General features: G+C 39.6%; 1 protein-coding gene across 1 annotated transcript; it reads left to right on the top strand.

Moving 5' to 3' along the window:
* The first annotated feature begins 488 nt into the window (after window positions 1–488).
* LOC137631535 (probable peptidoglycan muropeptide transporter SLC46) lies at window positions 489–22,968 on the top strand. The gene is made up of 8 exons (XM_068363308.1): window positions 489–747; window positions 11,485–11,899; window positions 12,569–12,805; window positions 13,607–14,105; window positions 17,195–17,296; window positions 18,468–18,605; window positions 20,386–20,626; window positions 22,241–22,968. Exons 2-8 carry the CDS (start codon window positions 11,642–11,644, stop codon window positions 22,317–22,319), a joined length of 1,554 nt encoding a protein of 517 aa, XP_068219409.1. The 5' UTR covers window positions 489–747; window positions 11,485–11,641; the 3' UTR covers window positions 22,320–22,968.
* The last annotated feature ends 1,721 nt before the right edge of the window (window positions 22,969–24,689 follow it).

A 24,689-nucleotide genomic window follows, 5' to 3' on the forward strand; every position in this document is an offset into this window, starting at 1 on the left:
ATCACTACACCTCGACTTTCAGTATGTATATCAATATCAAATGACACATACATGATTTGATAAACTCCCAAATGCAAACATACAGATTTAATTTGATTGATCTTATGCTTATAGTATAAAATTTGATCGATATACTTATTCAATTGTAATCATCATCTCTATTATGTAACTGGGCTTTAGATAACGATTACGTAACATCATCCTTTCTTCGTGGGCATCCGCTTTCCGTAACAACATGTCTTTAATCAGCTGACTAAAGTAAACAAACAAACGCACGTGATGCGTTCTGTAATTGCGTTGCCATATCCAACAGAAACCTTGACTTTTTAAGAGGATTATTTCAAAATAGATTTTAATCTGTTTTATGAAATAGGAGGAAGCATTAACTTTAACATCTCAAATATCTTTTAGTATAAAACCGTTTCGGGTAAAGATACAGTGACCAAACATATTCTTTTATGAGAAAGTTTCGTATTTGTAACTTTCGTAATAACATTCCTGAAATATTTGTGCATGGTAACAATGTAATCCTTACTCTAGTCTTTATTCTCAGTGTTATTATCTGAATAATGTACTGTGACTTGCAACTTCCAGTTGGGGTGATCCTAGAAGCTGACATTCAACTTAGATTTTTGCAACAGCTTTAATATAAGTATCATGGTCACACGAACTTGGTTTTGAACTTTGTGAGACCAGTCGTAGCCTAGGTTAGGCTACGTCCTATTGTCATCCACGGAATATTTAAAGGTAGGATGTTAATGATAAGTTTCTCAGCATCGTTCAACCTGTGGTAACTTTTTTTTATTTTTGCATGGTTATTAGATTATGGCCAAGATCAGGAAGCCTTTGCAGTTTATGGGGACAAGCCGAAAAAATTGGACAACTAACCCAAACTTCTCCCCACCCCCCTAACCTGACCTACAAGCCGTGTCCTTACCTTCCTAATGACTTAAGTGGGGGCTAACGCCCCCTGCGACCCCCCAACCACTGTCGCTATCATACAACCCCCACAAACCCAACCTAACCGAACCTAGTAGTTCCCAGGTCACAACCCCTAGTGGGGGCAAGCCCCCGGACCCCCTTCTTGGCCTGAACTTAGAAAATATAAAACAACTTCATATTATGGTATATCAGATCGTAGTAAAGCACATCTTCCCCATAAGGAAAAACGATTGGGCTATTAATAAGAAAGATATCGCCCTGTCCCGATAAACTTCATTCACCCCACCCCCTCTTTAAATCTAGGTGACCACAGTGAAAATTGGGGTTATACAGTAGGGTAAAGTACACAGGACCGTTGTAAAACCAGCAATGATATATGGAACGGAGACGTGGGCAATAAAGATGACAGAAGAGAAGAAACTGGATGTGGCAGAGATGAGAATGTTGAGATGGATGTGTGGGGGTGACAAGAAGAAATAAGATACGGAATGAGGTAATTAGGGGTACCACAGGAGTTAGAGAACTATCAGATAAGATCCAAGAAAGTAGACTGAGGTGGTATGGTCATGTCATGAGAAGAGATGAACAGAATATGGGGAGGAGGGTGATGGAAATGGAGGTGCAGGGAACGAGAAGGAGAGGGAGACCAAAGCGAAGGTGGATGGACTGTATCAAGGATGACCTTCGATCAAAGGGATTAACCGGTGATGAAGTGTGGGACAGAGGTAGATGGAGAAAGCTGACCAGAAACATCGACCCCACATAAAAGTGGGAAAAGATGTAGACAAAGAAGAAGAACAGTAGGGATAAATAAGTGGATTTTTACCCATTGTGGGGTGAATGTAGTTCATTGGGGCAAGGTAAGCTAAGAATATGGTAATCTAAGGGATGTCGCAGTGGAGCATAGACGCGCACGTAGCAGTGGAGCGTAGACGCGCACGTAGCAGTGGAGCGTAGACGTGCACGTAGCAGTGGAGCATAGATGCGCACGTAGCAGTGGAGCATAGACGCACACGTAGCAGTGGAGCGTAGACGCCCACATAGCGGTGGAGCGTAGACGCGCACGTAGCGGTTGAGCGTAGAAGCGCACGTAGGTAGTGATATGGCTCCTATGTTAGGTTAAGTGGGACACCTTATGTTAGCTGATGTTCCTGTATCTGTTCCCTTGTAAAATGTGGTTTTTCGGTCTGTCCCATGAAACTACAAAGGCTCCCAAATTATTCGTACAGTACTTACCACAAGTTACTGATATAATTTTTGGATTGGCTTTTTGCTATAGGGTTACCTGCGCACCTCGCAGAGATACGAGAATGTTGGAAGAGTTAAAAGATAGTGTTCAAGCAGTAAGTTAATTTAAGTAAATGGGATAGCTACATTTGAAAAGTAAGGGCACTTAAGGTCTAGGTTAGGTTGAGAGTGGGGGAGAAATAGTGAGGTTTTTATGTTTACCAGTGATGCCATAGGGGTAAATATAAACCGTTTTCTCCCCTTACATTTTTTACCGCTTACTTCTTATTCTAGCCACTTTATGCTAGGTGTTTGAGATGTTAAAGTCCCTTTGAATGAGTAAGAGCAAGGCTTACAAAGTTAGGTTAGGTTAAAGAACAAGAGGGTATTCAATTAGCATGAAAGCATTTAAAATTATAGACCACCAACTTTGCGGTAAACTTCTTTTTACAGGGTTTCCCTTGCCTCATATGCATTGTCAAATGTTGGGGACTTGAAGGGAAGATGGGGTCTTAGAATATGGTAAATAAAAAATGACAGAACCGTACTGTAACTTAACTAATTACATTTAGTCATTAAGTGAAATGTAGAAATTGATTCTAACCTTGGGCTTATAGCATCCTACTTTTCCAACTTGGGTTGTAACTTGGCAAGTGGTAATAATAATGACAAGAGCATTCAGAGATTCCAGACCTCGGCCAATGAATATTGCCAACATTTTACTCAAGTCTACAAATGAAACACTTCTTTTCATATGCTGACCATGGATGAATCAACGGTAACATTTAACTAGTCTGTGGACAGCGCATCCCCCTTTTCATATGCCGACTGTAGATGGTAAGAAATGGATATCCGGATCCAGAACACATGAAAAATCTTCAGACATTTCTGTAGGCACTACTGTACAGTCAACTCTTTGACTGGAAAAGTCAAATGGAGCCTGTCAACTGATCATCTTTTTGTACAAAAGAAAGATGGCTAGTACCGAACGATCTGCCATTAGGAAGAAGACTTCTTGTCTTCAGTGATCCTGAAAGCTACAAACATCTACATAGCCACCATTCGGTCCATCATAATTTTTTCCTCATCCTGTAGCCTTTGTTTTTAAAACAAAGTCAGAGCTATAGACAGTCTATCGCCTTAAACATTCACATTCATCTTTCTGTTACCTATTCGATTGTGACTCGCCTAATGGAATTTTTTTGACAATCGACTTGTCCTGTCTCCCTCTAAGAGGCAATGCTCCAGTACCAAGATAGTTGACTCTCTTGTGCTACAATCTGAGAATCACGTTCAATTGGTAACCAGCCACATGGCCAGGAAGGAAAAGAGGAAGATTATGCATATAGTATTCATTTCAACATACAGAGGGAAGTAGCACAGTTGTTCTTGCATAACCAAAAACTTCCAATTGGACAGTAACGTCACCTGAGACTTCCTTATTCATCGGGAACTCATTCTACACAGTCTCCCACACCAGAAATTGCTTCAAGATTGTTGGAAGCATCACTATTAATCAGCCAGAGATTTCCCTTTGGTATGGTTACATTATACTAGGAAGCATGGGATGATGGGGTTCATCTGGAGTACACAAACACTTCAGGAAACTAATTCACAGATGTAAAACACCTGCTTTTTAATCTACTGGGAGTTCATGTAATGCATTTTGCTATCTTCCCAACTGGTTTTAATAATAAGTCACTTGGAAGAATTGAAGAACAACAAAACCTTCATGACTTATATCTGCAAGCAAAGTGGCTCTGTTTCATAGACCCGTTGCAATTGGACAAGCAAGTACGTACCTGGGCACCCGACAAAGTGATAGAGTTGTACGCAAGTTCCATTCCAGCTAGAGGAATGTTCTAACTGTGACAATCACCAGGGGCATGGAGCAGGATCAGGGACTCCTCCCTTTCTTGCATAGCAGCAAAGACTTCTTATATATTGGGTAATGCCATCGTAGAACCTGTTCACTTCCTGGTTGATCAAGAACTCCAGTTCTAGAATATATTCCAATAAGCTGCTCAACCAGTTCTAGGTACCTTAACTTTTCTGCCTGCTTACCTGGTTTATCAATTACTCAACCATCTGTGGAAAATTTTGGTTTCATGTTACTTTGATGTCTCCCAAGTGCCACACACCAGTAGGCATCTGGATTTGCTGATGTTCCTCATCTAAGTACTGGTAGAGCTACTCTTCTGCTAGTAGTATAACAGGAGGGATACTTCTCCATGTGGGGTCTCTGTAATGAATTGGGGATCACATCTTCCTGTCGCTCAGCTTTTAGCTAGATCTCAGTCTGAAGAGTTTGGATATTTTCAAATTTGGATGATCAGTCTGGTGGGTATTACTACCTCGTTAAAAGTTTGAACAACTGTTCTAGCTTTGCTAAAGTAATACTCCTGTTAAAGGTTTTGTGTTTGCATAGTTAGGAAAAATACAAATTGATTTTTAAATTTTTTCTTTGTTCCAACACGGAAACTTACCTCGAACTACTTTCTTAGGACTTACCTGGAATCTCCTCTCATCCGACCAGAGTTTTCTGTAGTTTACCCTACTTCCGTTTTCTGTGAGGTCTAACCTCAGGTGGTAGGAAACGTGCCCTGAGTCTAGGCCCGTGTCAGGCAGCCAAAATTTGTGATTTTTTCAATGTCTTTTGTTGCATTGTGGTTTAGTTGTTTATGCAGTATAGTTATTTTTCAATATTAATCTTACCCGATGATCATGTAGCTGTCAACTCCGTTGCCCGACAGAAATCTACGGTCGGGATACGCCAGCGATCGCTATCCAGGTGGGGGTGTACTCAACAGCGCCATCTGTGGTCAGGTACTCAAGTACTTCTTGTCAACAAGAACTCAATTTTTCCTCTGTCGTGCCGCCGGCAAGACCTACTTGGATACGCTGTTGATTTTGGAGTCTTTTGTTCACGATTTGGTGATGTATTTGCTCTAAAGTTTAGCCTTCGCTGTTCAGGAAGCTTTATCCTTAGCTTAGCAAGCTTTTGGAATTAATTTGATTCATTGGTTAACGAACTTTGCTTAATTTTGGAATTCCCCCTTGACTACTTCTAAATTCAAGATGTCTGACCATTCCCAAGTTCCTAAATACAGGCAGTGTAGTGTTAGGACTTGTACTAGGCGTCTTCCGAAGGCCTCTATAGATCCTCACACCGTATGTTCCAATTGTAGGGGTAAATCCTGTCAATTGGAAGATCGATGTGGGGAATGTGCTGGGCTTTCGGAATTCGATTTTAATGAATTCCTCAGATATGCACGTAGGTTAGAGAAGGAGAGAGATAGGAGGAGTTCTTCTCGCTCTGTGGATTTTTCCTCTCCCCATGCCCCTCAACCTTTTCCTTCCCCTGTGGTGGTGACTCCCGAACCTGCTACGAGTGCTCAGCCTGCAATGGCTGATATGTTGCGTGCCATTCAGGCTCTCGGTGATAAGGTGGAGTCGTTGGTTAGTGACCGCAATCAGCTCTTGGCAGATGTCAGAGAGCTGAAAGCGAAGAGTGCAGTGGGAAGTGTTAGTGCTAGTGATGTGCATAGTGTCAGTGTCAGTGTTGCGCATGAGGGTACATCTGTGCGTGCCAGTCGTCCTCCCAGTCCGGGACCTCTTGCAAGCTCCCAAGCCCAGGGGAGAAGCAATGTCGAAGGACCAAAGGGTTCGGCAGGCCTTGATCGGCGCACGGATGTATCCTCAGTGGTTGCGGACGTATCTGTTAAGGATCGTCCCATCCACATACAGACGAATGAGCCCTTACATTCCTCGTCTGTGGAAGAGGTTTCCAGGAGGAAACGGTGGACCAAGGTCTCACGACCGCTCAAACGTAAGGTCCCTTCCGAGCTTGTCCAACGGCCCAGGTGTAGCCACTGGGTCAGTTCGGACTCGCCACAGTCATCTGATGACTGCACACCTCCCAAGAGAGGTAGAGTGGTCCCTCAACAGGCTACTGCTCCGTCTGTTGTTGCTCCAACCACAGTAGACCCTAAGTGGTCCATGCTGCAGACTATGCAGTCTCAGCTTGCGGCATTCATGCAGGAGTATCATGCCGAGAAGGTTAGCACCTCTCCTGTTAGCCTACAACCCGCAGAGGTTGTGCGCTCAGCAGATACTACGGCTGCCTGCTCCCACACCCCACCTGTGAGAGCTCCTCCCTGCCAGACGCATGTTCTTGCTGCACCATCTGCTAACATGCGTGAGCTGCCGCATCAGGAGTTGCCGGGTTCCAGCACTATGCGGCATTCTCCTCAGCCCATGCAGCATGCTCTGCAGACCTTACAGCATGCTCCGCATACCATGCAGCATGAGCCGCATACCTTACAGCATGCTCTGCATACCATACCGCATGCTCCTCAGCCCACCGCAGACCCTCCCTCACACCAGCCCTCTGCTTTTGTGGTTGCCAGCTCGCAGACTGTCCAGCAGAAGCATGATGTTGGATCCGCAGGTACGCATGCACCCGTTCCGCAGGATTCAGCTGGTCAGCTTGCTGCTCTGCCTTTGCCACTCACAACTCAACTTTCGGATGATGATGTATCGGATGATGAAGCTGCTCATCTGGATGAACCTCACTCTGATGTTGAAGGACACAAGTCTTCGCCACCCTCCTTAGACTTTCGCAAGGTCCTTGCTTTGTTCAGGGACTTGTATCCTGAACATTTTGTGTCTGCAACCCCTCGTTCTCCTCCCTCCGAGTTTGCTCTGGGCATGCAGTCTGCTGCGCCTGCCTTCACCAAGCTTGTTCTCGCCAGATCATCTAGGAGAGCTTTGAGGGTTATGGGGGACTGGTTGCATTCCAAGAAGCAACTGGGAAGGACCTCTTTTGTGTTTCCTCCTCCCAAGCTTGCTTCTAAGTCGAGCGTCTGGTATGCCACGGGAGAGGAACCTGGCTTGGGGGTTCCTGCCTCTGCCCAGGCCGACTTCTCAAGTCTGGTTGACTCTCCCCGCAGGTTGGCTATGAGACGTTCGAAGATCTGCTGGTCCTTTTCAGATCTTGATCATCTGTTGAAGGGAGTCTTTCGTGCCTTCGAGATATTCAACTTCCTCGATTGGTGTTTGGGAGCCTTAAGCAGGAAGACTTCCCCTTCAGATAAGGACTCGGCCATGCTGATCATGTCTAGCATGGACAAGGCAATTCGGGATGGGTCTGGTGAGCTTGCGGCTTCATATGTATCAGGAGTCCTCAAGAAGAGAGAACATCTTTGCTCCTTCTTATCTGCTGGTATCACTCCTTGCCAGAAGTCAGAGTTGTTGTTTGCTCCTCTCTCCAAGTGTCTGTTTCCGGAGGAGTTGATTAAGGGGATGGCTGCCTCACTTATCCAGAAGGATACTCATGATCTGATGGCTTCTTCTGCACGTAAGGCTAAAACCTTACCTTCCGTGCCTAGACCCTTCCGCCCTGCAGCAGTTGATACACCTGCTTCTAGGTTCATCCCACCCTTTCGTGGCAGAACCTCCAGCAGAGGAGGTACCCGTGCAGACAGTCACCGTGGCAAGTCCAAGAAGGGTTCCAAGTCCGCAAAAGGCAAGTTTTGACTGCCTTCCTCTCCAGACAGCAGTAGGAGCCAGACTCAACACCTTCTGGCAAGCTTGGGAGAGCAGAGGTGCAGACGCTCAGTCTGTGAAGTGGCTAAGAGAGGGATACAGAATTCCGTTCTGCCGCAATCCCCCTCTAGCTACATCTCCCATCAACCTCTCTCCCAACTACAAGGAGAAGGACAAGAGGCTAGCGTTGCAACAAGAGGTGTCGCTCTTGCTACAAAAGGAAGCAGTGGGCATAGTCCGGGATCATCAATCCCCGGGCTTTTACAACCGTCTCTTCCTGGTAGCCAAGAAGACAGGAGGTTGGAGACCGGTGCTGGACGTCAGTGCTCTCAATGCTTTTGTCACCAAGCAGACGTTCACGATGGAGACGACGAAGTCGGTCCTAGCAGCGGTCAGGCAGGAGGACTGGATGGTCTCGTTAGACCTGAAAGACGCATACTTTCACGTCCCCATCCATCCAGACTCCCAACCTTTCCTGAGATTCGTCTTTGGAAAGGTTGTGTACCAGTTCCAAGCCCTGTGCTTTGGCCTAAGCACGGCACCTCTTGTGTTTACCAGACTGATGAGGAATATTGCGAAATTCCTTCACTTGGCAGACATCAGAGCCTCCCTCTATTTAGACGACTGGCTTTTAAGAGCTCCCACAAGTCGTCGCTGTCTGGAGAATCTCAGATGGACTATGGATCTGACCAAGGAACTGGGCCTCCTGGTCAATTTAGAGAAGTCCCAGCTCGTCCCATCCCAGACCATTGTCTACCTGGGTATGGAGATTCAGAGTCGAGCTTTTCGGGCTTTTCCGTCGGCCCCAAGGATCAACCAAGCCCTAGAATGCATCCAGAGCATGCTGAGAAGGAACCGATGCTCAGTCAGGCAGTGGATGAGTCTAACAGGGACACTTTCATCGCTGGCCCTGTTCATCGAGTTAGGGAGACTCCACCTCCGCCCCCTTCAGTATCATCTAGCTGCTCACTGGATAAAGGACATGACGCTAGAGACGGTCTCAGTTCCTGTTTCCGAAGAGATGAGGTCTACTCTAACGTGGTGGAAGAACAGCATTCTTCTCAAGGAAGGTCTACCTTTGGCTGTTCAGACCCCCGACCACCATCTCTTCTCGGACGCATCAGACACGGGCTGGGGTGCGACATTGGACGGACAGGAATGCTCGGGAACATGGAATCAGGAGCAAAGGACACTTCACATCAATTGCAAGGAGTTGTTGGCGGTTCATCTGGCCTTGATAAACTTCAAGTCCCTCCAGCTAAACAAGGTGGTGGAGGTGAACTCCGACAACACCACAGCCTTGGCTTACATCTCCAAGCAGGGAGGGACTCATTCGAGGAAGTTGTTCGAGATCGCAAGGGACCTCCTCATCTGGTCAAAAGATCGAAAGCTCACGCTGGTAACGAGGTTCATTCAGGGCGATATGAATGTCATGGCAGATCGCCTCAGCCGGAAGGGTCAAGTCATCCCCACAGAGTGGACCCTTCACAAGAATGTTTGCAGCAGACTTTGGGCCCTGTGGGGTCAGCCAACCATAGATCTGTTCGCTACCTCGATGACCAAGAGGCTCCCGTTGTATTGTTCTCCGATTCCAGACCCAGCAGCAGTTCACGTGGATGCTTTTCTGCTGGATTGGTCCCATCTCGACCTGTATGCATTCCTGCCGTTCAAGATTGTCAACAGGGTACTTCAAAAGTTCGCCTCTCACAAAGGGACACGGCTGACGTTGGTTGCTCCCCTCTGGCCCGCGAGAGAATGGTTCACAGAGGTACTGCAATGGCTGGTCGACGTTCCCAGGACTCTTCCTCTAAGAGTGGACCTTCTACGTCAACCTCACGTAAAGAAGGTACACCCAAACCTCCACGCTCTTCGTCTGACTGCCTTCAGACTATCGAAAGACTCTCAAGAGCTAGAGGCTTTTCGAAGGAGGCAGCCAGAGCGATTGCCAGAGCAAGGAGGACATCCACTCTCAGAGTCTATCAGTCTAACTGGGAAGTCTTCCGAAGCTGGTGCAAGGCCAATGCAGTTTCCTCAACCAGTACCACTGTAACCCAGATTGCTGACTTCCTGTTACATCTAAGGAACGTAAGATCCCTTTCAGCTCCTACGATCAAGGGTTACAGAAGTATGTTGGCAGCGGTTTTCCGCCACAGAGGCTTGGATCTTTCCACCAACAAAGATCTGCAGGACCTCCTTAGGTCTTTTGAGACCTCAAAGGAACGTCGGTTGTCCACTCCAGGCTGGAATCTAGACGTGGTCCTAAGGTTCCTTATGTCATCAAGATTTGAACCTCTCCAATCAGCCTCTTTTAAGGACCTCACATTAAAAACTCTTTTCCTCGTGTGCTTGGCAACAGCTAAAAGAGTAAGTGAGATCCACGCCTTCAGCAGGAACATAGGTTTCACATCTGAAACGGCTACATGTTCCTTGCAGCTCGGTTTTTTGGCTAAAAACGAGCTTCCTTCACGTCCTTGGCCTAAGTCGTTCGAGATCCCAAGCCTGTCCAACTTGGTGGGGAACGAACTGGAGAGAGTACTTTGCCCAGTTAGAGCTCTTAGGTACTATCTAAAAAGGTCAAAACCTTTACGAGGACAATCAGAAGCCTTATGGTGTGCTATCAAGAAGCCTTCCCTACCAATGTCTAAGAACGCAGTTTCTTACTACATCAGGCTTCTGATTAGAGAAGCACATTCTCATCTGAAGGAAGAAGACCTTGCTTTGCTGAAGGTAAGGACACATGAAGTGAGAGCTGTGGCTACTTCAGTGGCCTTCAAACAGAACCGTTCTCTGCAGAGTGTTATGGATGCAACCTATTGGAGAAGCAAGTCAGTGTTCGCATCATTCTATCTCAAAGATGTCCAGTCTCTTTACGAGAACTGCTACACCCTGGGACCATTCGTAGCAGCGAGTGCAGTAGTAGGTGAGGGCTCAGCCACTACATTCCCATAATCCCATAACCTTTTTAACCTTTCTCTTGAATACTTTTTATTGTTGTTTTTGGGTTGTACGGTCGGCTAAGAAGCCTTCCGCATCCTTGTTGATTTGGCGGGTGGTCAATTCTTTCTTGAGAAGCGCCTAGGTTAGAGGTTGTGATGAGGTCCTTTAGTATGGGTTGCAGCCCTTTATACTTCAGCACCTAAGAGTCGTTCAGCATCCTAAGAGGACCGCTACGCTCAGTAAGGAAGACGTACTTAATAAAGGCAGAGTAATGGTTCAAGTCGACTTCCTTACCAGGTACTTATTTATTTTATGTTATCTTGAATAACTAATAAAATGAAATACGGGATACTTAGCTTCTTTGTTAACATGTATGCTGGTCTCCACCCACCACCCTGGGTGTGAATCAGCTACATGATCATCGGGTAAGATTAATATTGAAAAATGTTATTTTCATTAGTAAAATAAATTTTTGAATATACTTACCCGATGATCATGAATTAAAGAACCCGCCCTTCCTCCCCATAGAGAACCAGTGGACCGAGGAGAAAATTGAGTTCTTGTTGACAAGAAGTACTTGAGTACCTGACCACAGATGGCGCTGTTGAGTACACCCCCACCTGGATAGCGATCGCTGGCGTATCTGTCGGGCAACGGAGTTGACAGCTACATGATCATCGGGTAAGTATATTCAAAAATTTATTTTACTAATGAAAATAACATTTTAACCTATCTATTAAATTATAGTTTGTGATTCTAGCTATTAAGTGTTCAATGACATTTATTTCACATTTTGTATTAATAATTTAACCATGATATTTTTCTTTTCAGAACCGAAGGAACACATTAAAAATATGAGAAACCCAGACAGCATGAGGCAATGAGATGCTTAAACATTCTCCTAATAATTGCTGTATGCATTGACCAGTAGTAGATTTGTTATCAATTCTTTGTTGGTAAAATAAATGGAAATTCAATTGCTGTAGAGATGACCAGTAGACCTAGCGTGACTCTTCATTTCTCAGAAATGGAGGAAAATGAAAGTGTACATTCAGACTCTGAACTTCTCGACAATGCAAACCATCACCCTCGAGAAATTTCAGTGGAATACCGTTCTGAAAAGCCAGGGTGTTGCAGAAGAGTGCTAGAAGGTATAAAGATGATCACTGTGGAGCCAATACTACTTTTGGACATTGTAAGCTGGTCTTTGCAGTCTTCACTCACAACTAATTTATTACTCGAAAAGGTAAGGTTTCACAATCCCTTTTACCCCTGCCATAAGGTTAAATTTCGAGCACATTTTGCTATATATTTTTTTCAAATTGCTCTAACAGCCTTAATTTTTGTCGTAGAGAGGTCAGGTTGGTCTCATTCTTTTGGAAAATGCCTGAAGTTTCTCGAAAAGTTATTAAAAACATATAAATAACAGTGTTTTGCAAGAACGTACCGGTACGTCCTTTGGGGGCGAAAGGGTTAAGTTGGTACACAAATTTATAAGTACTGTAATACATTTACATTGGGTTATTTGGTATATAACTTTATGAATATATAAACCCGAGTTCCTTAAGTTACTCATCTCCCCCCAACTATGCGAGTGCTATGAATGTCAAAAGTTAGTGCATATCTGACTGTCAGGTGAGCGTGACTTACCCTCCACTAGACAGTACCTACTACCACCTCATTAAGTCACTGCCCGAGCTGAGCTGAAATTATATTCCTATGAAAGGATTGGGGTCTATGTAACTAAGAAATTCATAAATTACTTTTAAAATTTTTTATTCTTTTATATCAGGTATTGCTTTTAATTTGGTAAAAATTTGACTGCTTATGTTAGATATTAAGGTTTTTGGTGGCATAAAAATTTTTTTAGACCTAATCTTTATCATTGATTCAAGGCCTTCATAATATTTTCCAGGTTTGTAACGAGCGTAACTACACGAGTGAAATTTGTGCTAATATAACAGCTCATCCAGATATTCAAGCTGAAGTACAAAAGCAAGTGACCCTCATAAATATGTACAAAGACTTAATAACAGTTATTCCCAGTGTTTTCTTTGTATTATTCATCGGAGCGTGGAGTGACAAGTATGGACGGAAAGTGCCGCTAACCTTACCCTTATGTGGAAGCTTCTTGTCCACACTCATACTTTTGGTTAGTTCATCGTTTTTCTGTGTTTTTTGTATATGATCATTTATTTGCCAATTTACAGCATACAATGTTGCATTTGTAAAGAATACTTTGCTGTCTTTTAATGCACTGGGTAGTAATTAATACACAACCAAAATTCAATATAATTAGAATTCCAATTGTTTATGTATAAAGTTTAAATCACCTTTTTTCAAGTTGTTTCTTCAGCTGTTTGTTTTGATTGGTAAAGTCATTTACAAAATTTATAATATGTAGATCATTCTAATGGCAAGACATCACTTTCTTTACTTTCTTATCATCTTTCTTTCCATGTTAGAGTAGCACAAAACAGTATATTTTTTTATCCCCCTTTGTAATAGATTGCAATATTTTTGTTACGAGAAAGGATATAGTAAATATCAAAACAAACACTGAAACAATATACATTACTGCCAGTTTTAAATTTATGCTTTTGCCTTTGTACAGCTTATCTTGTAGTGATCGATGAGTTCTTAAAAAGGCAAGAGATATCAAAGTTAATGATTATAAAGATGAAATAGTTGCATCGTTTGTGTAATACTATTACTGCACTACATCATCAGCATGCTAACTATAAAGTACAATTACATACTGTACTTTCAAAGTTTTTATCTGAATATCATTAAGCTTAACATGCTGATTGTATCAACTGAAAGTTTATTTAATTGGAATGAAGAAAAAGCTTGGCAAAAAATATTCTCATTATGAATTAATTTTTGTTTGCATAATGAAAATTCATGTTTGTCAAAATTCAAAAGTATTATAACATGATATTTTCCTCCTCAGGCCAACGCATACTGGATGGACTTACCCTCGATGTTCGTTCTGTTCTCTGCAATCCCACAAGTATTTACTGGTGGAACTATGACAATGATAATGGCTGCATTTTCATACATTGCAGATATTACGAAGCCAAGATCAAGAACGACACGCATAGCACTAATGGACTTTTGTTTTGTGCTTGGATTTCCAATTGGTATTTGGCTTAGTGATTTCATATATTACAGGTTGAATTATTTTGGAATATATGGAATAAGCGCATCTCTCTTCTTCTTGACCATTATTTACTCGCTTATAAGGATTGAAGACACGCGTGGACCTTTCTCAAAGCATCGACTTGATGATGCTGAATTTACCCAGAAACCAAATACCATGTTTAGAGATTTGTTTGATACTCAGAATATGAAAGATGCTATAGCTGTGTGCTCGAAGCTTCGACCAAACAAAGGGCGGGGTAAAATCCTTGCTCTTATGACTTCAATGTTCTCAACTCTTTTCAGTTTTGGTAAGTTATAAAGCTTTTTGTTTTAGCTATATCTTTTAAAATATTTTATTCATATGCACTTCTCTACTTATATCTCTAAATTGAGTGTAAATGTATTTTCAAAATTTTTTAACTTAAATGTTCACATGTATAAATCCTTGGATCAAGTGAGCCTTAGCAGCTAATTGCAATATGTATTAAACTATTCCAAATTGCCACTGGGATGAGGTATTATGTATACAGTAGACACCATACCATTGGTGTGTTCTATGCCTTTAAGGGCATTTATTTGTTTACACAAAAGAAAATGGGAAAAATTTAATAGGAAAAAATTTAAGGGTAAGTGTTGTTTAAAACGGGCATGTGGAGAAAAAGCAATATCAATATCAGGGGAGATAATAGAAATAGGTACCATAGGTACCAGGCGTAAGGTACCAGACTCACTCGCGTGAATATATATATATAAAAAGAAATTGTTAGTAATACTGATAAGACAAATTATTCTCATTAAAAACTATTTGAAGCATGAAATATAGATGCTCTCCTTGCCAAAAATGTAATAATCCAAATTTTCAAAATTCCCAGCAGAGGTCCGGAGTCACTCTCCTTAAGAGATGAAAGAGTATCAATAGAAACCTCTGCATGTGCCGTTAGATCCGTGAATTCCTTTTAATTGGCTATTTTTTGAATCCCTTTTACCCCCAAAGGACGTACTGGTACGTTTCACAAAACTCATCCCTTTACCCCCATGGACGTACCGGTACGTCCTTGCAAAAAACTGCTATTTGAATTTTTTTTCATATTTTTTATAATTTTTTAAGGAAATTCAGCCATTTTCCAAGATAATGAGACCAACCTGACCTCTCTATGACAAAAATGAAGGCTGTTGATATATGTTGAAAAATCTCCTTATATATATGAAGCTCAGCTGAGGTTCATTTAGCTTCTTCCTCAAAGCTCTCTTGCAGTGACATCTTTCATCAATACTGAAATTTCTCATTCAACCTCAATACTAAGTGCCAGATATATGGCATATAGCAAGAGGCATGATTCAGCCTTCAGTATTCTCATTTACCGTGTTACAGTCCAGATTTAATATTATTTTCATACGCGTCTTAGTTAACTTTAGTTTAATCAGATATATCTTCTTCTGTTTTTGAAATGGCCTCGTGCAATAATTGTTCCACTAAGTTATTGCTAGAGGATTAATTGCACAGGTATAATAACGTGCGTATTTAAGGGTTTTTAGAATCAAAAGACTTAAGGTAATCAGGTGTATTTTTTGCCTTGGATTTGATTTAGTTAACTTTAGTCTAATTAGATATATCTTCTTCTGTTTTTGAAATGGCCTTGTGCAATAATTGTTCCACTAAGTTATTGCTAGAGGATTAAATGCGCAGGTATAATAACGTGCGTATTTAAGGGTGTTTAGAATCAAAAGACCTAAAGTAATCAGGTGTAGTTTTTGCCTTGGATTTGATTTTACATTATTAAAAAGATAAAATTTTTGAACGATAGGAAAATCTTGTACTAATATTAGCAATGGCTTCAGCTGAATCCATAATAAACTACAAGCTCTATATTTCAAGGTAGGCTTTGGGAGCATAATATGATTGTCTGTATTAAAGGTTTGAAGGCCATTCATGAATGGCAGAGGCAACGGACAGTGACATTGCCCTATCAAGCAGGTCAGTGCCCTAGACACAGGATGCTAAGGTTGCAGCGACCAAAGGAACTAACGAGTTTAAGCGGGACTCGAACCCCAGTCTGGCGATCACCAGGCAAGGGCGTTACCAACAGGCCACAACAACCCTATTTCCAACCTTAAGAGCAAGATTCATTTTAAGACTACGTCTGCTGTAATTTTTCACATCACCTCTGAAAATGGATGTTAGCATTTCACCAGAAAATAGTTTTCTCTAGTAAGAGCCGTTCAGTAACTTTTGGTCAAATTATGGCCATTAGTTTGAATGTGGGATTAGAATTCCAAATTATCCTCTGTCGTAATTTTCAGTGTCCTTTCTAGACATTTGGTCACATAAACTTGTATAGAGTTGGATCCAAATCTTAAAAAAGCCTTGAAGGCTAAGGTTTAGGATATTAGCCCTTTTAACCCCAGGCTATTTGGAACTTTCCAACCCTTAACCCCCAGGCATTTTTTTTTTCAAGCACATTTTGCAATATATATTTTTTAAATTGCTCTAACAGCCTTAATTTTTGTCACAGAGAGGTCGGGTTGGTCTCATTGTTTTGGAAAATGCCTGAAGTTTCTCATAAAGTTATCCAAAATATTGCAAAAAAAAATGTAAATAGCAGTTTTTTGCAAGGACGTACCAGTACGTCCATGGGGGTAAAGGGATGAGTTTTGTGAAACGTACCAGTACGTCCATTGGGGGTAAAAGAGTTAGGAGTACACCTACATCTCTTATTTTTTTTTTAGAAATCTTTCTTTAGAAAGATTTTTAGCAGCAGCTCAATGCTATATCATGTCGATGGTTGCTGAACATTACCTTGCAGAATCATGGTTTACTTATCGAGATTGCTGGGCTCTATGTCCTATAGTGGCTGCTGGTGATGTGGTCTTTCAACTTTTGGGAGTTCAGTTGACTTGTAATCTTATTTTTGAAGTTTTACAAATATCTTTAAAAAAAAAAAGCATAGAGCCCCTTATATCTAAGATTGTTTGTTACCATTATTCTAGATCAGTTGAATCAAGAATTGTAATTATTTTACACTTTAATTTTAATTCTATAATTTACCTATCGCTTTCGTTCACTGGCTTTTCACCTCCATCAGAGTGCTGGAATCAGCAATATAAGCATCATATACATCCAACCCTACTCCCTACTGACTTGTAATGTCAAGAGGACAGATAATAGTTCAACTTCAAAACTGAAATAAGTCCCTGGCTATTTGCCTCTTACCATTTAAAACTAGAGTGTCTCATTACTTTATAAGAGGGATCTGTTTATTAAACAGAAAGAATATATGAAATTTATTTTTAAATGTTGATTAACCGATCTTCTGGAGAAGCAAAGTAAACATTAGGCGAGTATAGAAATAAATTTTATTATAAACATTTTTCTTTAAAGTTTTACCTTATATTTCAGGAGTCGCAAATATTGCCTACCTCTTTGTGAAAATAAAATTTGGTTGGGATTATAACCAATACGTACACTTAGGAATTGTGAGGTGCTTCGCAGGAATTTTGGGTAAGGTTAACTTCTTGCTTATGTAATTGATTTTCTTATAAATCTGGAATTATATACAAATCCTCATATTGCACACCCAACTGTAATCAACTAGCTTTGATTTCCTTCTGTTGATTTCCTTCTAAGTAAAATTTAGAATTATATACAAACCCTCAAATTGCACACCCAACTGTAATCAACTAGTCTGGGTGTGAGTAAACCATGCAAATTAAAGTAACATGTATGGGTACCTTTGCGATGATTTCCAGTAGTACATGGGTACTGTCTTACGAAATCAACATCCATTCATGTCCCTAAAATCAATCCTTGACTTCAAAGTAGGTATTGAAGGAGTAGTAATAGCCAGGATGAATTGTAAAAATACAGTATCCTATTAATGAACAGAGCAAATATTTTAAACAACTGAAAGCAAATCATGTGATGTCAGGTAACCCTTCTATCTGTATGTGTATGCACAAGACTACCAATGCTCTTCTTTTACATATTAAATGAAGTAGAACTCAAGGACATTCAAAGACGATGAATAAAGCCTTTGCTAGACTACTGATAAATAAAAGTACAGTATCCTATAAGTAAAAAAAAGAAGAACAAAATTATAATGAATACCTTCTAAAATAACTACATACATTAAATTTATTTAGTAATATAAATATCTTTATACAACCCTAAAGTCTCAGGAAATATCTGGGGAATTCACTGACCTGTGTAGTCACTGACAAACAGAAATTGAGTCAAATGACTGGTGAGAAACCTTGTATTTGCATGTGCTAGCAAAGGACTACCACTACTCATTTTTCGTATTGAATAAGATCATATACATGCAATAGTTATATGCAGTATACAGTAAAGTAAAGGTCACAAATATGGTATAGTTATAAGTAAAGACCTTATTGTGTGAACAGTTACAATATGACAATTTGTCTTAAATTATATTTTTTTGTAGCTATACAAACCTGTAATCATTTAATATAGGAATTCTTTTCAGCTGCACTGAAGCAAATTCCTATATTAAATGATTACGAGGTTTGTGTATTGCGTCGGAACAAATGATTTCACTAAATTGTTTAAATGAGTTCATATACAGTATAATGAAATGCAGTGTGGAAGATGAAGAAATAAATCATTAAAAAAATTTAGATTTTAAATGAGTTTTCTTTCCTTGCCTTTGCAGGTGTTGGAATTATGTTACCATTGCTGAGCTACAAATTACAAGTGCATGACTCGGTTTTAGGAATCATTGGTTGCTTTAGTGGAGTAGCGTCTTCCATTGTAACAGGGTTTGCTCCAAGTTCTTGGTATATGTATTTAGGTAAGTGTTCATGTTATGTTAACAGTTTCGATATTTTATATTTTTTTTATAGAATACAGTATCCTATTTCGATACAGTTTTTAGCCATTAGGTAAATATTTTTGACTCTTTAAAGGAAAGCTATAAATAAATATTGTGGATCATTGCATTTCAAAGATCTAGTCTTTCTCAATGAAATATTCCTTTTGACATGTGGAGCGGAATGTACTTTTAACACAAACAAAGCAGTGTAATGTTGGTTCTATAAAATTTTCTTTAGCTCTGTGAAAAGATGTACCATCATCCAAAGATATTTGGATTATCACAAATAGAAATTGTTCTACTATACAAACAGGGATGATTCTATTCTACAAACAGGAATTATTCCATTCTAACTTCCAAAGGAAATGAAATTAACTTATTTTTAAAATGAGAGGAGGAAGTGATCACTAGGGGATTATGACGAAGGAAAAATCTATTTCTGGGCGAGGGACCTGTGTCGCCCAGTGAAATGCTCCTTAAAGCACCATTTCTAAGGTATAAATACTGCTAAATATACCAGAGAAAAATTTGCATGGAATGCCAGGAATATACCCAACTCGCTTACCCTTATAGGCTGTCTGTATAAAAACTGGGGCGCTTGAAACCACTACCAGAGGTCCCCCACCAATTAGACTTCTCCCTCCTCAACATCCCCCGTTACTACGAGGTGTCATGCATTAAGAGGATAAGTCAGATATGGAATGACATAACTTTGTTTATAAAACTTATATGAGATCTATATTATTTTATTATGGAAATGTATAACTTTAAGTAAGCTATAATTCCTAACACTGTATCCAATTCTAAAATATTAAACGGCTATTGTTGTCATATATAGTAATTGGATATTTCTTTTGTACTGTATCACAAATTGTACGATGAAGATTTAATTCACTGAGAAAAACTACCCTTCTGGTTGTTCATAAATACTAAACTAATATTTTCAATGGTAGTCAGGTTATTCCCCAAAAGTTTTAATTGCAATAAGACTGATCTGCTTCGGAAGGAAATGTCAAACAAGACCTATATCACAAGGTAGGAGAGAACGTTGCATAGGTATAAATCAGTGGATTACAGATTAACACTTGTCATGTTTGTGCAAAGGGGGGATTTGAAACCAAATCCTCTCATGTGATGAGAAGAGAGATGTTGGTCCGAAAAGCAATAGGTATGAAACTGGGACAAAAACCTGTAGGAAAACAAAATAAAATGGGGAAGTGAAGATCGTGCCCAGATGGAAGAGCAGGAAATTTGAATACAAAACAGAAGATGGTGAAGAGAACTGGTGTTACATTGAGAAGAACGGATGTGAAAACGCTGATGATGATTAAAAAATTAATATAAATGATTGGGTAATGGGTTTAATTTATCAAAGTTAGCACCCAGATGTACACAAGTTAACAGCGGAAGAAAAGAGACAAATGGAATAATGCGAGTATGCATCTCTTTTAGCGAATGTTATGAACCATAGAAAATTCAATTTATGACAAAATCCTCAACTGAGGCTACTAAACACTATTCGTGATATTATAACAAAGAAAAATATATTTTTACATTTTAGCAATATTCTATACAGAATTGTATCTTAAAAGTTCAGTCATTTACATTGAGATTGTACAAATCATGTTTGGATAGAAAATTTATTTATACAGCATTGGAATCATGCAATGTAATTAAGCTTTGAAATTGTGACTTTTTTTTTCTTTTTGCAAGCACTCAAAATTTTGTGAATATCTGATGCTTATTCTTTCTTGTATAGGTACTGTTGTTGGTGGTTTCTCAGGATTGGCAGCATTGGTAAACCGATCAATCTTGAGCAAAATCGTTCCAGATGAGGAAATTGGGAAAGTTTTTTCAATGACTGCAGCATTTGAAGCAGCAGTACCTCTCATGTCAAGTCCTTTGTACACATTAGTATATAACACCTCCATCAAATCATTTCCTGGTGCAGTGTACTTGATGACTTCGTTGTTTTTCCTGTTTCCATTCTGTACATATGTGTAAGTATAATTTACTAATACACTAGAGTACAATACAGTAGATGTCTTAATCTTTTAATGTTTCAAGTGTGTTACATACATAACCAAGTTTATTACAGGAAGATGGCAGTACACTTGTTCATGAGCGGGACTTCACCGTGTAGAACATTCAGTAGAAATAACTACTTAATATCTCTCACTCATGTATCATCTTGAATTCTTCATTCAGGGCACGATTATAAGCTTTCTTATGATGAATGTCCACGTTATAAATAAGGACAACCTCACATATAACCACTGTGAGAGAGGATTACAATGAGCTTAATTATTTCAATGAAAAACCTGGTAGTCATTCAAAGAAGGAAGAGATCAACTATTATCTAAGAAAAGTATACGATATTTTGCCATTTCATATACAAGACCCTTTGTTTCTGCAGGGAAATGGAGTTGGTACTGCCTCCTTTCACTTCTTCTGCCCTTTTTTTTTTTTTTTTTTTTTCTACAGCTTATTCCCTTTTCTTAGGAATACTAGAGGTACAACTATGTCTCCCAAATTTGCATAAGCTAGATTTTATGAAGAATGTTAAATTAATCAGCAAAATTGAATCAGCATTTGAAATACAACACTCGTCAAAAACTCACTTGTTACCTCCTTGATTATTGTTTTAAATGTTGTCATGTATCAGAGATGTTTAAGTCTGATTATCTGCGTCAAGCAGATGTATTTCTTTTGTATTAAGCAGAAGATCCCTTGCCAACTCACTGCCATATTGAGGTCTACTAAAGGGCAACAAGTCAACCACGCACTAAAGAAAGCCTTGCTAATGTTGTGGTGGGCTTATTTCAGGTCATTAGCTTTAATGTACAGTACTTGGATATGAATTATTATCTTGATTTAATTCATATCCTTCATCATTAATCCACTCCTCCAAACTATTATACATGAATGTGGTTATATGTATCATGGATTTTATTATATCAGATTAAATCTGAAAGGTGAGATTTAAATTTTAAACAAGTTTTATTTGGTTTGGTAGTTCATTTTTCATAGATTACCACCATATTTACCATGGTAATTTGGAATTTAGCACATGAATCCTAGTTAGTTTATTTGAAATTGACAATTATTATATAAAAATTATTTCAATAGTGAACTGGGATACATGCAAGTTCCCAAAAGCGACTGTAACACAGTTCCGGTATGCCCTGCTGCTTCCTCCGGTCGCCTTGGATGACCGTGGAGGAAGCAACTGTAGGGGATTCAGCGTTATGAAGCTGCATCTGTGGTGGATAACGGGGGGAGGGTGGGCTGTGGCACCCTAGCAGTACCAGCCGCATTCGGTTGAGTCCCTCGTCAGGCTGGGAGGAGCGTAGAGAGGAAAGGTCCCCTTTTTTATCCTTTGTTCGATGTCGGCTACCCTCAAAATTGGGGAAGTGCCTTGGTATATGTATGATGTATACTTAAACCTTATGAAAACAATGAATCCTGTGGAAACAAAGGGTCTTAACATATGCCATTGACTAGCATACCAAATACTTGATTATTCCTGGCAACTGATACTTTCAAATGTAAATGAGAATTGCTAAGCACTACGTTTAAAACTGGTTTCTAGCATTACTTTATTTTCATTTCAGATGGCTTTTCATCACAAGACATCTGTCTGTATTCGAACATCGCCTACTTGATGAAAACATTCCAGACATTGAAGATTAGCTGAAAAGCCTAAAACCATCTCAGGGATGCGGTTTGCAAACTGTCTCACAAAAACAAAGAAAAGTGTTGGTAAATGTAAATTTAGTTTTCCAAGAAAACAATCAGCACCGATAATGGAAATTTAATATTCATGAGAAAATTTTATACAGTATTTTTGTAGATGCAGTGTTTTAATCCAATTTCTTTTATACAATATTATACTTTAATCTAATTTTAAAAGTATATCTGAAAGTATTGCTTTTTTAGTTCTAGTCTACTAATTATTAATGCCAAAGTATTGAAGAAATTTTCAATTTCATTCTTAAAGTATGAAGTCCAATAAGTGAGAATCATAAAATGAATTTATTTAAATATTATCTCGGTCTACTTTTGATAGAAACTGGGAATTAGCAAATCACTTTTATCCATATATGCAGGTTTTTTCTTTTGTATTTAAGGCAAAGAATTTTGCCTTAGGATTATGTTTTAATGCTTAATAGCTTCTCAAGAAAAGAGAAAAAAATACATTTTACCTAGTGAAAAGCTTTATCGTTTTATACAGTACTATTATGTATAATAGATGGCTGTGTGTATATATTCTTCCATATATATAGATATATTGATTTCCTACTCTTAGAATTAATCTAAGATTTTTTTTAATTACCATAAGTTCACAGCTACAATAAATGAGAATCAAAGCACTTCCTTTTCTTCAACAGGTTTATCCTTTCGTTTCGTAGTTTGACAAAAAGAATTCCTTGACTTTATAATTCGTTCTTTTTTTCATAATGGTAGTTTTGCAGAATTGATATGAAATTGGGTTCATTTAAGTTTACTATTTAGCTTATATTCAGTGAAGATAATGGGAGCTCATAACTTTCTTTACCATTCTTTAAATAACCTAATTTGTAGTTAGTCTCTCATATCTTTCTTTGCCATTCTTTAAATAACTTAATTTGTAGTTAGTCTAAAGGCGAGTTTCTCACAATTGATGATTTGATCTTCAACAAAGTTTCTCTAGGTAAGAGGAAAGTTGAGTTTTGATGATAAAATTTGCTATACCTATACTCGTCTGATATTCATATTGCTTTGTCCCCGAAGTTAACTCTGTATCGACATTACCTAAAAATACTAAAAAACTCAATTTTCTTCCCTTCAAGAGACCAAGCCTCTTGCCAACCAAGGTGATATGTGATGGCAAAGGTCAACCTAATTCAGTCTCAATGTCAAAACATGTTATTTTCATTAGTAAAATAAATTTTTGAATATACTTACCCGGTGATCATATAGCTGTCAGCTCTGCTGCCCGACAGAAAAAAACCTACGGACGGAATACGCCAGCGATCGCTATACAGGTGGGGGTGTACATCAACAGCGCCATCTGTCGAGCAGGTACTCAAGTACTCGATGTCAACACAGAACCAATTTTCTCCTCGGTCCACTGGGTCTCTATTGGGGAGGAAGGGTGGGTCCTTTAATTTATGATCACCGGGTAAGTATATTCAAAAATTTATTTTACTAATGAAAATAACATTTTTCAATATTAAACTTACCCGGTGATCATATAGCTGATTCACACCCAGGGGGGTGGGTAGAGACCAGCATATATGTTAACATTAAGAGCTAAGTATTTCGTATTTCATTTTAGCAGTTATTCAAAATAACAAACATAAAATTAATAAGTACCTGGTAAGGAAGTCAACTTGAACAATTACTCTGCCTTTTTAAGTACGTCTTCCTTACTGAGCCTCGCGATCCTCACAGGATGCTGAGCGACTCCTAGGAGCTGAAGTATGAAGGGTTGCAACCCATACTAAAGGACCTCATCAAAACCTCTAATCTAGGCGCTTCTCAAGAAAGAATTTGACCACCCGCCAAATCAACCAGGATGCGAAAGGCTTCTTAGCCTTCCGGACAACCCAAAAACCAACAATAAAAAGCATTTCAAGAGAAAGATTAAAAAGGTTATGGGATTATGGGAATGTAGTGGTTGAGCCCTCACCCACTACTGCACTCGCTGCTACGAATGGTCCCAGGGTGTAGCAGTTCTCGTAAAGAGACTGGACATCTTTAAGGTAAAATGATGCGAACACTGATTTGCTTCTCCAATAGGTTGCATCCATTACACTCTGCAGAGATCTGTTTTGTTTGAAGGCCACTGAAGTTGCGACAGCTCTAACTTCATGTGTCCTTACCTTCAGCAAAGCATGGTCCTCCTCATTCAGATGGGAATGAGCTTCTCGAATCAAAAGTCTGATATAATAAGAAACTGCATTTTTCGACATAGGTAAAGATGGTTTCTTAATGGCGCACCATAAAGCTTCTGACTGACCACGTAATGGTTTAGTACGTCTCAAATAGTACTTAAGAGCTCTTACAGGGCATAGTACT

Source organism: Palaemon carinicauda, chromosome 40 (assembly GCF_036898095.1).
Source record: "Palaemon carinicauda isolate YSFRI2023 chromosome 40, ASM3689809v2, whole genome shotgun sequence".
In the NCBI taxonomy this organism is placed as follows: Eukaryota; Metazoa; Arthropoda; class Malacostraca; order Decapoda; family Palaemonidae; genus Palaemon; species Palaemon carinicauda.

What these genes read in the sequence shown, in the direction of transcription:
- LOC137631535 (XM_068363308.1), top strand. Translation starts at nt 11,642, where the DNA reads ATGACCAGTAGACCTAGCGTGACTCTTCATTTCTCAGAAATGGAGGAA. An exon ending in CTAATTTATTACTCGAAAAG is followed by an intron (nt 11,900 to 12,568) that starts GTAAGGTTTCAC and finishes AATATTTTCCAG; the next exon opens with GTTTGTAACGAGCGTAACTA. An exon ending in TTCTTGGTATATGTATTTAG is followed by an intron (nt 18,606 to 20,385) that starts GTAAGTGTTCAT and finishes TTTCTTGTATAG; the next exon opens with GTACTGTTGTTGGTGGTTTC.